This window comes from Sinocyclocheilus rhinocerous, unplaced genomic scaffold (assembly GCF_001515625.1).
Source record: "Sinocyclocheilus rhinocerous isolate Xijiao unplaced genomic scaffold, SAMN03320098_v1.1 scaffold677, whole genome shotgun sequence".
Taxonomy (NCBI): Eukaryota; Metazoa; Chordata; class Actinopteri; order Cypriniformes; family Cyprinidae; genus Sinocyclocheilus; species Sinocyclocheilus rhinocerous.
In genome coordinates, this window is record NW_015633185.1 from 1,633,713 (window position 1) to 1,647,125 (window position 13,413).

Below are 13,413 nucleotides of genomic sequence, written 5' to 3' on the forward strand. Positions count from 1 at the left end.
GTTTTACCCAAAGTTAAACAGTTTATCAACTCCCAGCTACCAAAAATAAAAAAAAAAAACCTGAGCAAACGCACTTTGTCATCAGTTTGCCAAAAAGAACACAGAACGTTTTACGCACCATTTACACATGGTAGGGAGCAGGTGTAAATTTCTTTCGTACCAACTAACATTTTGAAAATACGAACAATTTCATGAATCCGAAAATTTACATCAGAACAGCTTTACGAACGATTTACACAAAAATTTGTTCTGCTCGTGTTTCATGAATGAGGCCCATTGACTCTATTTTGTGCTGTCATGTTTTTAAACAAAACTATTTTTTGCACCTGAAAAATATAAGTCTTCACAAAAACACATCTTTTATATGCTTATATTTGGGGAAGGGGAATACACCCTCCTACCCTCTTACATCCTAGTACCAAAAACAATATGTAAAATAAAATCTCTGAAAATTACATAATCTACACTTAATATTATTCAATCCAATGACATTGTACAGATATTTGTCACTTTCCAGGAATATCACAAGAGACCTTTGCCATAAAATTACCCTAACTACAAAGCAGCCAAGATCCTGAGGAAAGAGGGATTTGGGAAAACAAAAATCCATTGTTACAACTCGAACAAGACATGTAAAATCTAAACCTAAGGCGTGTTCTTTGTACTCTTTTTCAACAGCACAAATCTACTAAACCCATCAAACAGTCTGCACATTTTAGTACTCCAGGGATTCATTTCCTAAAGCAGAAACAGTAAAAAATGAGGGAGCATATGAGAAGCCCAGAAGCTTTATGGATCCATCTGTGTGATGCTCATGGGCTTTTTTCCCCACTCATTTTCAAAGCATAATTTTAAAGCAGCACAATGCTGAATAAAAGAGTGCCGCGTGCACCAAACGTGATAACGACAGAGTAGTCTGAAATAAATAACCAGTCACCTGAAATGAAAACTCTGCATCAGAACATGCTTCTAAAATAAATCACCGTTACTGACAAAAACATGATGTGTGATATTGTTTAACGTGATATTGTTTCCAGTTGAATCAAACCAGGCCGTTCTGGCTCTCTAATGACTGAATCACTATAATCAAACTATCAGCAGGAATTAAACGTAAGCAAGCACCCAAAGCACCAAGTACGCTACATCTCTCGTTTTTATGCCACTTTTAAAGACTTTAGTTATCTGTGAATGAAACTGATCAACATAACAAACACGAGAGCTACCAAGTCAAAGCCCCACAGAAAGATTAATCAACCAACAGACAATAAAATGATACATGTTGCTAAATAAAATGGTTTTATGCCTCTATTGGTGCTGAGAAGCTAAGATTTCCTAACAGATGTGTGAGAGGCCAGCTGGTAATACGCAAAAAAAGAGGAGGGAAAAAAACAAGAATAATTTCCTGATTACGAAATGAGGCAGAATAATGTTTGAACAGGTAGAAACAGATGTGGCGTGCCTGTTACCCTGAGAGAGCTAGGAACCTTTTCAACTAGGACAGAAATATAAGGTGTAAATAACAGCAGATCTGCAGTGCAGCACAAATCAGAGTCTGACACCATCTAGTTTGCTCCTGCCAGATACAGAACATATTAAGTCATTACCACGAGCACAGCAATCCCATAAAACTGATGAATTGCTTTTGATCCTCTCTGATCTCCACATGACTATAACATTGATTTGACCGGCACGTCACCGCTCCTTTAGTATGTTGCATGGAGCACTGAGGTCTTACCTTAGGATACTGCTGCACCGGGATCAGCACGCGCTCCGACAGTTTGATGTTTTTGTTGCTGATGATATCCAAGTATTTCTTCACCTCGCCATCTTTTCTCAACTCGTCTCCTTCGAACTTTTCAATCTCTGAATGAAAGAAGAAAAAAAATCGCTCGGGTCAAATAATGTCACGATTTCCAGCCCAGAATATGAGTACAAACTCTTTTCAGCTTCCTGTGGCACGTTTATTAACAACAATTAAATAAATACTCTGCGTAGAACGTAACTTGTCGGCGTAAGCCTGCTAAGCCCTTATTCACATGACAAACACAAATTGAAAAGCTGCTGCGCAAAACTGTAATATTTTGTGCTTGAGGAATTTTATGGTGCTTTTGAGAATTGAGCCGGAGACTTAGCAGCCACACAACATTAAAGAGGCTTGAAATGAAGCTGTCACCTGGGTTCCTCCAGGGATCCCCTTCTGTCGCTGCTAAATTAATGCTCGGCAGAATTGAGAATTATGAACCTGTGCAACTCGTGTAAAACATGGCGCGGGAAAAGAAGGGAAGTCAGCAGGTGAAGGGAGACCATTATTTTTCACCTCTCCTCTGGTGAGACTCTCAGCTGCTTAGACCTGCAGAAAACCATATTGTCTCACTCTAACTTCTATACTGTATGTAGGAAGGAGCAGCTTGGATTTCATCCCAGTGTCTTTTCAAATTTTAAGACCTGTAGACCCAAAGCGTGTTTGTTTTAATGATAGCTTAGTGTGGTGGTCTTTCTGAATACAACATAGGTTATCTGCGGCAGTTATTTGGCGCCTTATGTATTTAAAATTAAATTTTCTCTCTGTATAGCAATTTTCTCTCTGGATATTCTTTTCTAATGATCACCTCTGTTTTCTAAATAGACCCCTTATTGTTTATTATCAATGCTTTGTAATAAACAGCTAGAAAGCAATTATTTGCTGGTTTAATCTGCTGGAATTATGTGTAACAACAGAGGATAAAATCACTGAAAAAAATAATAATAAAAGTTCCCTTTCAGTCGGTCACTCTCGACGTCACGTCGGATGACCGACGAAATTGGGATCTCGCTTAGAGGGACCAATCTACTTCGAGTGTAAACTAAACGAGCCAATGCACATTGGCATGCGATTATTGCATCCAGCTGCTGCTGATCACAGCGTGAGTATAAGTAGGCAGCAGATGCAGCGCATATTCAGCTTTTCGCTGAGGAGCCGAGCGATCACATCGTTCTGCTCCTGACTACTCTACTGAGAAAAGAAGACTGAACGTGTTCAGTGCGCTCTTGGAGAGCTCTTCGTGTTGGCGGTACGGCGCTTCAGCGGTGGTGGTTTCCCGTGTCGAGTGGGTTGCACACATCAGGCTGCACTACCCCCTGTTTGTGTCGCAGATGATCATCTCACCTGTGCGCCTCAGCACGCTAAAAGAGCTTTTTCCCCTAAAAGAGCAATTTCGGGTGCGTCTTTTTAAAGACGACGTTGCGTGGCAAACTTGACGTTACGTCTTTGTAAAGACGATGTGGGTCTTGCTATAGACAATGTATCACCCAGGCGTTTCTGAATGCGGTCGTTACCTGGCGCTGGGTGATGGTCACGATCGCTGCCTCACGTGCCTGGGCATGTAGCACGCTGAGGTGGCGTTTGTGGATGAGTCATCTTCTCATTGCGGGAAGATGATCATCTCGGAGTCGCGGGCCAAGCTCCGTTTCCTCAAGGGGCGGAGTTCCGTTGCCTCTGCCTTGATCTAGTTCTCCTCTTGGCGGCAGCCAGGGGGGGCTACTTCAGGCAGTAGCGCGGGCGGTCTGAGGCACTCCGCAGCCAGTTGAGCTGCCAATGGAACGTGCTGAGCCCTCTACAAGGAGCGTACCAGCAGTATCCTTTGGCGCTCCTCCCGATGACCGGATGTCGATCACTGCATCGGAGGGTGAGCCGGAGCTTTCTGGAGAGGAAGATTCGGCTGCGCTGCTCTCCTCCGGGACTGTAGCAATGCCTGAATCGGATCCAGAAATAATGGCTATGCTTTCCCGGGCCGCCGTAGGGGTAGGGCTCGAGTGGAGACTTCCACCGTGTCCCGAGCCCTCAAGGTTGCACGATTGGTTCTCGGGGGGGTCCGAGCTGGTTCTCAGCGCCCCGCCTCGGTGCCTTTCTTCCCGGAGGTGCATGAGGAGCTCAACAGGTCGTGGACGGCACCTTTTTACTGCCGGAAACCGATCTGCTGGTTCCTCCTCCCTCACCACCCTCGATGGTGGGGCAGCTAGGGGGTTACAAGGGTCCCCCCGGTGGAGCGGTCCGCTTTTTCTTAGCGTCCGTTTCCATAGTGACTCGTCGATTCGTCGCTCTGTTGAGAATGTCTTGAGTCTTAACCAGGAACATAGTCTGAGTTGAATGAACTTACTCTCGGACGAGTTTTTGGAACCACATATCTCGAGTAAGCAAGGTTTGGGGTTAATCAACCGAAAGTTCAGGGTTTAGATGACGGTAAGTTAACCATGCTTTCTGGAATACACCCCAGTAGTTCTTCACTAAAAAACAATAGTTATTGGGGAAATATTTAAAGAAATATGATCTCAGTTTAAATCTTGATTTTATGTTTATTTTTAGCCTTTTATTATATATATATATATTAAAAAAAAGATTATTCTAAATGGGCCTCCTAGTGGGCCCCAGACCCCTGGGTGAGAACCACTGCTTTAAACCTAACAAACCTATTTTTGCTTGAAAATCTTTCTAGCACTAAACAGCCCTATGGTTGTGAGTTCAGATGCCGACCGAGGCGATGCATGAACTGGAGAGTTACAGTGGTCTTGCTTCATCATGTGCCCTTCAGCATGACACTTACTCTCAGGTGGCTGCAAGCAACTAATGGCAAAGCCTCTGCAAAATGACAACAGCAAGAAAAGGTGAAATTTCTATCAAAAAAGTAAGCAATGACATGGTCTATGTAAAAGTCAGCTGATCGTGATTAGTTTTTTTTTAACCTTTTTTGTACTGGGGATGCTGTTCTTCCTGTCGTCTTGCCCTTTCCTCTGGCTGAAAGGTATGAAAGAAACCAAACCAGGCTGAAAATGAGACACATTTGCAAAGGGAGATCTAACAATAAGGCATGTTAAAAATGATTTTACGGAGAGTGGCTACATACTTCCTGAATAAATATTTGTTTCTGCATAAACTGTAACATAGGAATGTGAGGAAAGTATAATCACTTTGTCCTCTTGCTTATGAATATATGCAAGTTCATTTGAAATATGAAAAATACTGGGAATCCACTGGGAACAGACTCTTCTGTGTTCTGTTCATTTCTAATGCTATTTTATTTGCCAAGAAAAGATTTGATCAGAATCCACAGCTGCTGCTTTTCCTTTGACGTTTTGCAAAATACAAACTGCAAAAACAAATTCAACATAAAAAAACAAACAAAAAAAAACAAGAGCGCTGTAAGACCTCTGTGTTTTGGATTTCATTGATTTTGGATCTCCCTAAACACAATGAAAGCATCTCTTGAGTGTGCTATGCATGCCCGACAACGCTAACTAACAAAAGTCTCTGGGTGCTATTTAGGAGCTGCTGATCTGAACTTATTGAGTTGAGTAAAAGACCAAAAATTGAGTATGAGTATCGCAACATAATAGGGAAGATCCAGGCTTAAAATCTGAAAAAATGTGCACATCACAGAATGTCAAATATACTCATTCATCTAAGGGCTCTGTGAAGTTTCTCTGTTAAGTTTATTTGGGCCTAATCTGAGGTTGATCCATTACCCCAAATCCCCCCCCCGAGCGCTGTAAGACCTCTGTGTTTTGGATTTCATTGATTTTGGATCCCCCTAAACACAATGAAAGCATCTCTTGAGTGTGCTATGCATGCCCGACAACGCTAACTAACAAAAGTCTCTGGGTGCTATTTAGGAGCTGCTGATCTGAACTTATTGAGTTGAGTAAAAGACCAAAAAGTCCACAAATGGGCTTTTAGTTGATACATATAACAATTTCAAGGGTGAGTGGCTCTGTGGAATGAGTATCGCAACATAATAGGGAAGATCCAGGCTTAAAATCTGAAAAAATGTGCACATCACAGAATGTCAAATATACTCATTCATCTAAGGGCTCTGTGAAGTTTCTCTGTTAAGTTTATTTGGGCCTAATCTGAGGTTGATCCATTACCCCAAATCACCACCTGATCCACCTTTTCTAACAATCCATCAAAAAGACATAACCGTACTGAACTTTGAAGGCTCCCAGTCTCTCTGAAGGTAACATCCTGCTGACTGGAAAATGAAACTTTTAACTGAAAATGACATTTAAATTGTAAAACACATCAATCTGACCTCTTGATCAGGACCCAATGGGCAGGGGCGCATTAACGCACGGGCTTCAACGGGCAGAAATCCAGGGGCCTACACTTTTTCTAATAATTATTTGTACGGGAGTTTGCAGAAGTGACAACAGCATTCTGTAAACAAACTCACACACACTCATTTTCAGCGATGCCCTGCTTGTAGTATATTGTGTAACAAAATGAAATTTCTCTTGTGACAACCCCAAGGTGCATTTAAAATAAGACAGTACAATAGTTAACAATACATATACAAAAAAAACGCAGTAGTTAATAAATACAAAATGAAATAGCTAATAATAAACAACTGGATAATTATCATAGCGATACAATAATGATCAAATATAAAAAAAGATGAAATTGTCATAAAATATTTAAAATTACTCAGAATATGGCAAAATGCCAGATACAGTGTTAATACAAGAGTAGCCAACACTGTTATAATAGCAGCATTATAATTGAACTTATTATTGAGCAGTAAGTCACACATTGTCGACATAGCTTATTTTACATGATCAGACAGGGAGATACCAGAGTTCATCAAAATTATTGCTGTTGGAAAAAAAACTGTTTTTGAGTCTATTTGTGCGTACCCGGATAGATTGGAATCGCCTTCCAGATGGGAGGAGCTGAAACAAGCTATGGTTAGGGTGAGTGATGTCCTTAAAGGGGTCCTATTATGCTTTTTCACTTTTTCAACTTTAGTTAGTCTGTAATGTTGCTGTTTGAGCATAAAAAATATCTGCAAAGTTACAAAGTTCAAAGTCCACTTCAAAAGGAGATATTTTATTCAACAGAAATCACTTTTCAAAAACTACAACGAACGAGTCGTTCTGCACTAGAGAAGGCAACGAGTGTTATCACTATGTCGGAGACACGCTAGCTTTCCCAAGGCAGATGAAATTAGAGTGGTTACAATCATCCGCAGTTAAATTGCGCTCAAATTGATTTGATTTTGACGCAATATTTACACTGAAGCTCGCAGGCTATCCGCCCTTCTCAAACAGCGGGTTTTATAAAGGTGATCAAGTGATGGTAGGTCAGTATCAACAATGTCCTGTGCTGTTTTTACAACCTGCTGCAGGGCTTTTTTGGCAGCTTTGGTACAGCTACTATACCAGGCTGTCATACAGTTACACAATAAAGTAGTGAATGGTTTGGTTCAGGTTTCCTCCACACAGTTTGAATAGTTGGCATGTTCCATGATATACTGTGAGCGGAATGCACAGTGTTGCCAACTTAGCGACTTTTTTTTCCCAAAAAAGTGCCAAGCGATAAATCTAGCAACTTCTTGGACAAACCTAGTCTCGCCAGTATTGCAGCACGAGCGCAAGGTTTTGTTTTCCCGCTGCGCACTAATGATGTTCGATTCTTAAACGAATCGTTCTTTAGAGCCGGTTCTCAGGAAGTAACCGATCGAATGAATGAAAGAACCAAATGAGTCAGTTCAACAAACTGTTGAAGTTTGCAGAGGATTCTAACGAGTGAGTTGCTGACATCATGCACATTATTATCACCGAGGACATGAACGAGCCTTGAAGTTTCTTTAAAGGGGTCATATGATGCGATTTCAATTTTTCCTTTCTCTTTGGAGTGTTACAAGCTGTTCATGAAGAGATAAGATCCCTAAAGTTGCAAAGACTAAAGTCTCAAACCCAAAGAGATATTCTTTATAAAAGTTAAGACTGGTCCACGCCCTCCTAAAACGCCTTATTTAAACACGTCCCCACATGTCTACGTCACGATGTGGGAAGATCTGCATAACGTTCACGCAAAGAAAGAAGGCGTAACTTTATTGTTGCCGCCGCCATGTTGTGAAGACGCTGTGTGTTTCGTTGCGAAAGCGAAACTACTTTGTTTGGCCTTCCAAAAGAGGACACGACTAGAAATCAGTGGTTAAGTTGTATTTACACCACTGTTCCAGAACAGTTCAACCCAAATATTCAGATGTGTGCAGCGCATTTTATGGAGGACTGTTTCCTGATCCTGGTAGAGTAGACTACAATGCCGGCTGTTCTGACTCACAGCATGGAGACATGGTTTTATGTTTACGCGGCGCGATGCAACGCGTAAAAAGATAAACAATGCGTACTGGAAATATGCTTATTAGTAGATTTATTAAATAGGCCTACATTTCTATTAAAACATGGAAAAACTTGAAATTTATTATGTTTATTGTGCATGCATACTATATTTTAAGTTGTTCGGTCCCACTTTATATTAAGTGGCCCTAATACCTACTAAGTACTCGTGTAACAGGAATTATATAACTACATTTTGTAACAACAATATGTATAAGAGTAATTGGAACCATTTTATCCAGAGGGTGGAGATGGGTAGGCTTAGGGATATGTAAAGTGGGAGAAGTTGGATCTCGAGTTGGTGGAGTTGGTGCACCACTGTAATACCAGTGTACTTACATGGTAACTCCTCAGGAACTGTCCACTTAATATAAAGTGTAACATTCTGGACACCAACCACAATTTATATTTTCTATATACTTTAGACATGCAGAACGCATTCTGTAACGCATGCTGTAAGTGCGAAACTTTTAAACTAATCCAAGATGTTACTATATTGGTCTGTCGTATCTGACATGACGGATCAGCGAATGAAACCGTGACCACATCATTAACTTAAATGAATGAAAGGCAATCAGCTATATGCGTTCACACAAATAACTTTATTTGGATGTTTCATTGATATAACATGAACTGAGTGTTGTCAGAAAGGAAATGCATATTGATATCATTGCGTGAACCGATGAATCAGTTTTTTGAAATGGTTCATTGAACCAAAATGTCCAAAAGAACTGGTTTACTGAAATGAATCGGACTTTGCATCACCACTGCACATAGGCTACACCTCTCTCTCTCTCTCTCTCTCTCTCTCTCTCTGCGTCTGCTCTGTTCAGAATGTGGAACTGAGTGGAACGCTTTCAGTTCAAATAGATATTCTGTTGCTTCTAACCTGAATGATCGTTTTACATGTAAATATAGCCGAAATCACAGCACAGCCATTGTCTTTATCTTATGTGTATTTGATTTTGTGTGACTACGTCTCGATTATAAATCAGGATTTTAGTGCAGAATTAATAGCTTGGAACGGAGAGCTGGTTGTGAGGTCTTAGGGGCTGGGTTTGAGCTACTATTTCATATTCATCTCTTTGTCTGACAGCAGAAACAGAGAAATATATAAATGAAAACCTTTTTATTGAGAAATTGGCTATATTAATGTGAGCACAGAGAGCAGGAGAGAGACAAACAAACGTAAAAGGTGGACACTAGAGCTGCGTCCCAAATGACGCACTATATACTATGCACTTATACACTATGTACGCAATTATGTAGTGTATGAATTATATATGGTTATGTTGTCATTCATAATCGGAGTCTGGTAGCCCCTCCCCCTTCGCTACGTAATTAAAGCTGCGACAGTTGATTGCCAGTTGATTGTGTCCAACATTCCACACTTCATTTTTTCGGTTATTTAAGTGCATCATCCGGGTATTTAAAGTGCACTTTTTCTTTTTGGAATTTTCAGTGTGAACGCACTACCCGCACTATTTATACTACAGAACGTCATAGAATAGTGCATAAGTACGCGATTTGGGACGCACCTTAGGTCCAATGCGAATACGACGCAATGATGCAATGAATATGCTAATTAACGTATGGCGCCATCTAGCAACATTTAGCGACTTTTTGACCAGCTACTTTCCATTGAAAGAAGTTGGCAACCACTTTAACACTGTTGCTGCGGGTTGTTTTTAATGTCCATGGGTTGAAGTGACTCCAATAACATGATATTTATCCCCTGTAATGCGAATTTACAGGGGAACACTGCCAAACCCCCCCACCCTTTATGTAAAGGCTATAATAATTGTCAGGAAGCTTTAAAAAAAAAATTTTATTAAAAAAATATCTAGGGTAGGGGGGCCTACCAGAATGCTGTAGCCCAGGGGCCTCTGGTTATCTTAAGGCTCCCCTGCCTATGGGACACAGAAATTCAAAATCACTCACATTATGAAAATATGGCTATGAAAAGGGAAGGTAAATCACCCTTTTGTTCTAGTAAAATACATTTTCAACCCAAAATCATTTCAAGGATGCTTCTTACAATTATTTTTTGTCATCCTCACTTTGTGTTCACTATTTCTCTGTAATTTGTAACATAATCAGTGCAATAATTGCTTTGCACTCTCCTGACACACGCATACACACATATTAAGTTACAGAGGTGTAGGTTTAAAAATGATTAAATAGTACAAATAAAGGTGATTACTCTGTCACAGGATATGGAGGAGGCTAGGGCTGTGCAATTAATCGCATGCGATTGTCATGCGCATCTCGTCAGTAAAGCCGGTTCCGTGATTAGTAGTAAATCTCCATCACCTGCTTTCAGATGGAGCGGCATTTACTACACAGAGCCGTAGTTCACTGACAAGCTAGGCAATATCGCGTTCATAATCGCAGATGAATCGCATTCGATTATGAACGTGATATTGCCTAATTGTCAGTGAACTACGGCTCTGTGTAGTAAATGCCGCTCCATCTGAAAGCAGGTGATGGAGATTTACTACTAATCACGGATCAGGAAGCTTTAAAAAAAAAATTTAATTAAAAAAATATCTAGGGTAGGGGGGCCTACCAGAATGCTGTAGCCCAGGGGCCTCTGGTTATCTTAAGGCTCCCCTGCCTATGGGACACAGAAATTCAAAATCACTCACATTATGAAAATATGGCTATGAAAAGGGAAGGTAAATCACCCTTTTGTTCTAGTAAAATACATTTTCAACCCAAAATCATTTCAAGGATGCTTCTTACAATTATTTTTTGTCATCCTCACTTTGTGTTCACTATTTCTCTGTAATTTGTAACATAATCAGTGCAATAATTGCTTTGCACTCTCCTGACACACGCATACACACATATTAAGTTACAGAGGTGTAGGTTTAAAAATGATTAAATAGTACAAATAAAGGTGATTACTCTGTCACAGGATATGGAGGAGGCTAGGGCTGTGCAATTAATCGCATGCGATTGTCATGCGCATCTCGTCAGTAAAGCCGGTTCCGTGATTAGTAGTAAATCTCCATCACCTGCTTTCAGATGGAGCGGCATTTACTACACAGAGCCGTAGTTCACTGACAAGCTAGGCAATATCGCGTTCATAATCGCAGATGAATCGCATTCGATTATGAACGTGATATTGCCTAATTGTCAGTGAACTACGGCTCTGTGTAGTAAATGCCGCTCCATCTGAAAGCAGGTGATGGAGATTTACTACTAATCACAGAATTTAATTGCACAGCCCTAGAGGAAGCAACTGTCAAAAGTGAGAGATGTAAATTAGTTTGGGCTAATTGTACATTGCTCAAACTAGTCTTGTGTTTCTACCCCAGCAATATTTCTTAAGAACGAACCATGGGTAATAATCACAGTACCCTTACCATTCAGAAAAGTAAACTCTGCAGGAATAGTAGCTTTATTGTAATCAACCAGAACACAAATTAACAGAGAGCTGAGGCAATCTTAGCTGCAAAGGCCCTCTGTGATTGTATTTTCCTATTTTATAACATAAATCCCACTTTGAAGGATATGCTTGATCTTTAATAAAACCCAATTTGGACATTTTCAATCTATGGAACACAGATAAAGGATTTAATACTAACTTTTTTGGCAGCACTTTAACTACATCAGCTTCAGTCATGACACCGTTCTGATTAATATCAACATTTTTGTAAATGCAGTCAATGAGAAATTGAGGTCAAAACACAGACACACACTATCGACTAAACACATCATATTCAAAGAGTGATATTGTTATTTTTGAATGAAACAAATCCACACCTGCTTGTAATATTTTGCCATTTAAAACGTTATACTTTGATTTGTTTGAATATGCCACTTCCCAACACCATGATTTTACAATTGGCTTCATAATATTTGTCTCAGATGAGTTTGGGAAACTCATTTCAGTTTCTGAATATTAATATAGTTCCATCCTCTGCCTATCTCAACAAATATTACCCCAGTCATTACTATCTCTTCTCTTTTCATTTCTTTCTCCATCATATATCACCTTTCATCGTGCATCACCCTAATTTACATTACTTAATTAACCTTAGTGGCCCAGCAGGAATGTAGATATTTTTTATAGTTTAGTCAGAGGTGATATTTCCACATTGTGCATCTCAAGACACTTAACCATTAAAACAGTATAATCTTTTACACACAAAAAATGTATGTAAAATAAAAATGTATACCTTCAAATAGGTGCTTTAAAGTCAAATACACTGACATAAAGCATTCATATCCCCGCAAAATGTGTTGTAATCGCTGAACAACAATTCAGGGTGAATGATAATGATTTTTCCCGGATGTTTCTTAAAGGGGTCATCGGATGCCCATTTGATATAAGTTGATATGATTCTATAGGGTCTTAATTAAAAGTCTATAACATACTTTGGTTAAAATTTCTCAATGGTAGTGTAAAAAAACACCCTTTTTACCTTGTCAAAATGAGCTCTGTTTTCAGCACGTCCTTGTCAATCAATACCATGGGAGGGTCCTGTGCAGAACTACGTCATTCTGACAGGAATCTCAGAACAGCCTGATTTGAGAAAGGGGATTTTAAAAAAGGGATTTAAAAAAAAACACTGGGTGGATTTTCATCATTATAGGATGGATGTTTACACTCACTTCCAACACACATTTATGTTCAAACAACAACAAAAGTGAATTTTGCATCCGATGACCCCTTTAAGGGGCAGGAAAAGACATTGAATGCTAATGTTTAACCTCCACCGCAAAGAACATCTTGTCTTGCTTCCTAATTAGAATAAAAGTGAGCCTGTCATGTGCTGCATTACTCCCCTCACTCCTCTCTGATCTTCTAATAAGTGGGAAAGAAGATTCTCAGGTCTAAAGTAGAGTTGGTCGACAGATGTCAGCACAGTTGGCTCTTGCCCCTTTCAGGGGGTGCCATATAACAAAGTTATAGTGCCACTAAATGAATCAGGACAGTTAATATATTATAAAGGGCTTTTTAAAAGTAATTAGCATTTAATCATGTTTTAAAAATATAGTAAACAGACCTGTTTACACAAGATTTTGTCTAATTTCTTACATATATGATTTTACAATATAATAATTCATATATATAATATATATATATATATATAAACATATATATATTATTTAATGGACCTGAGCTGACATGAATTAACAATGAACAGATATATAATGTTAACAATATTTTTTTGTTTTTAAAGAACTCTTTTAGGCTCACCAAGGCTGCATTTATTTGATAAAAAATACAGTAAAACAGTAACATTG

At 39.6% G+C, this 13,413-nt stretch overlaps 1 protein-coding gene across 8 annotated transcripts in view; it reads right to left on the minus strand.

The window, feature by feature from the left end:
- khdrbs2 (KH domain containing, RNA binding, signal transduction associated 2) overlaps positions 1-13,413 on the minus strand; it is a 73,276-nt gene that overhangs the window by 45,905 nt on the left and 13,958 nt on the right. For all 8 annotated transcript variants that reach the window (XR_001640412.1, XR_001640411.1, XR_001640410.1 and 5 more), the window contains exon 2: positions 1,736-1,863. Coding sequence is in view for 4 of the 8 variants with exons in the window: in XM_016556813.1 (XP_016412299.1) it covers positions 1,736-1,863 (128 nt within the window). In the remaining 4 variants the exon portion in view is untranslated. The remainder of the gene's footprint in view (positions 1-1,735; positions 1,864-13,413) is intronic.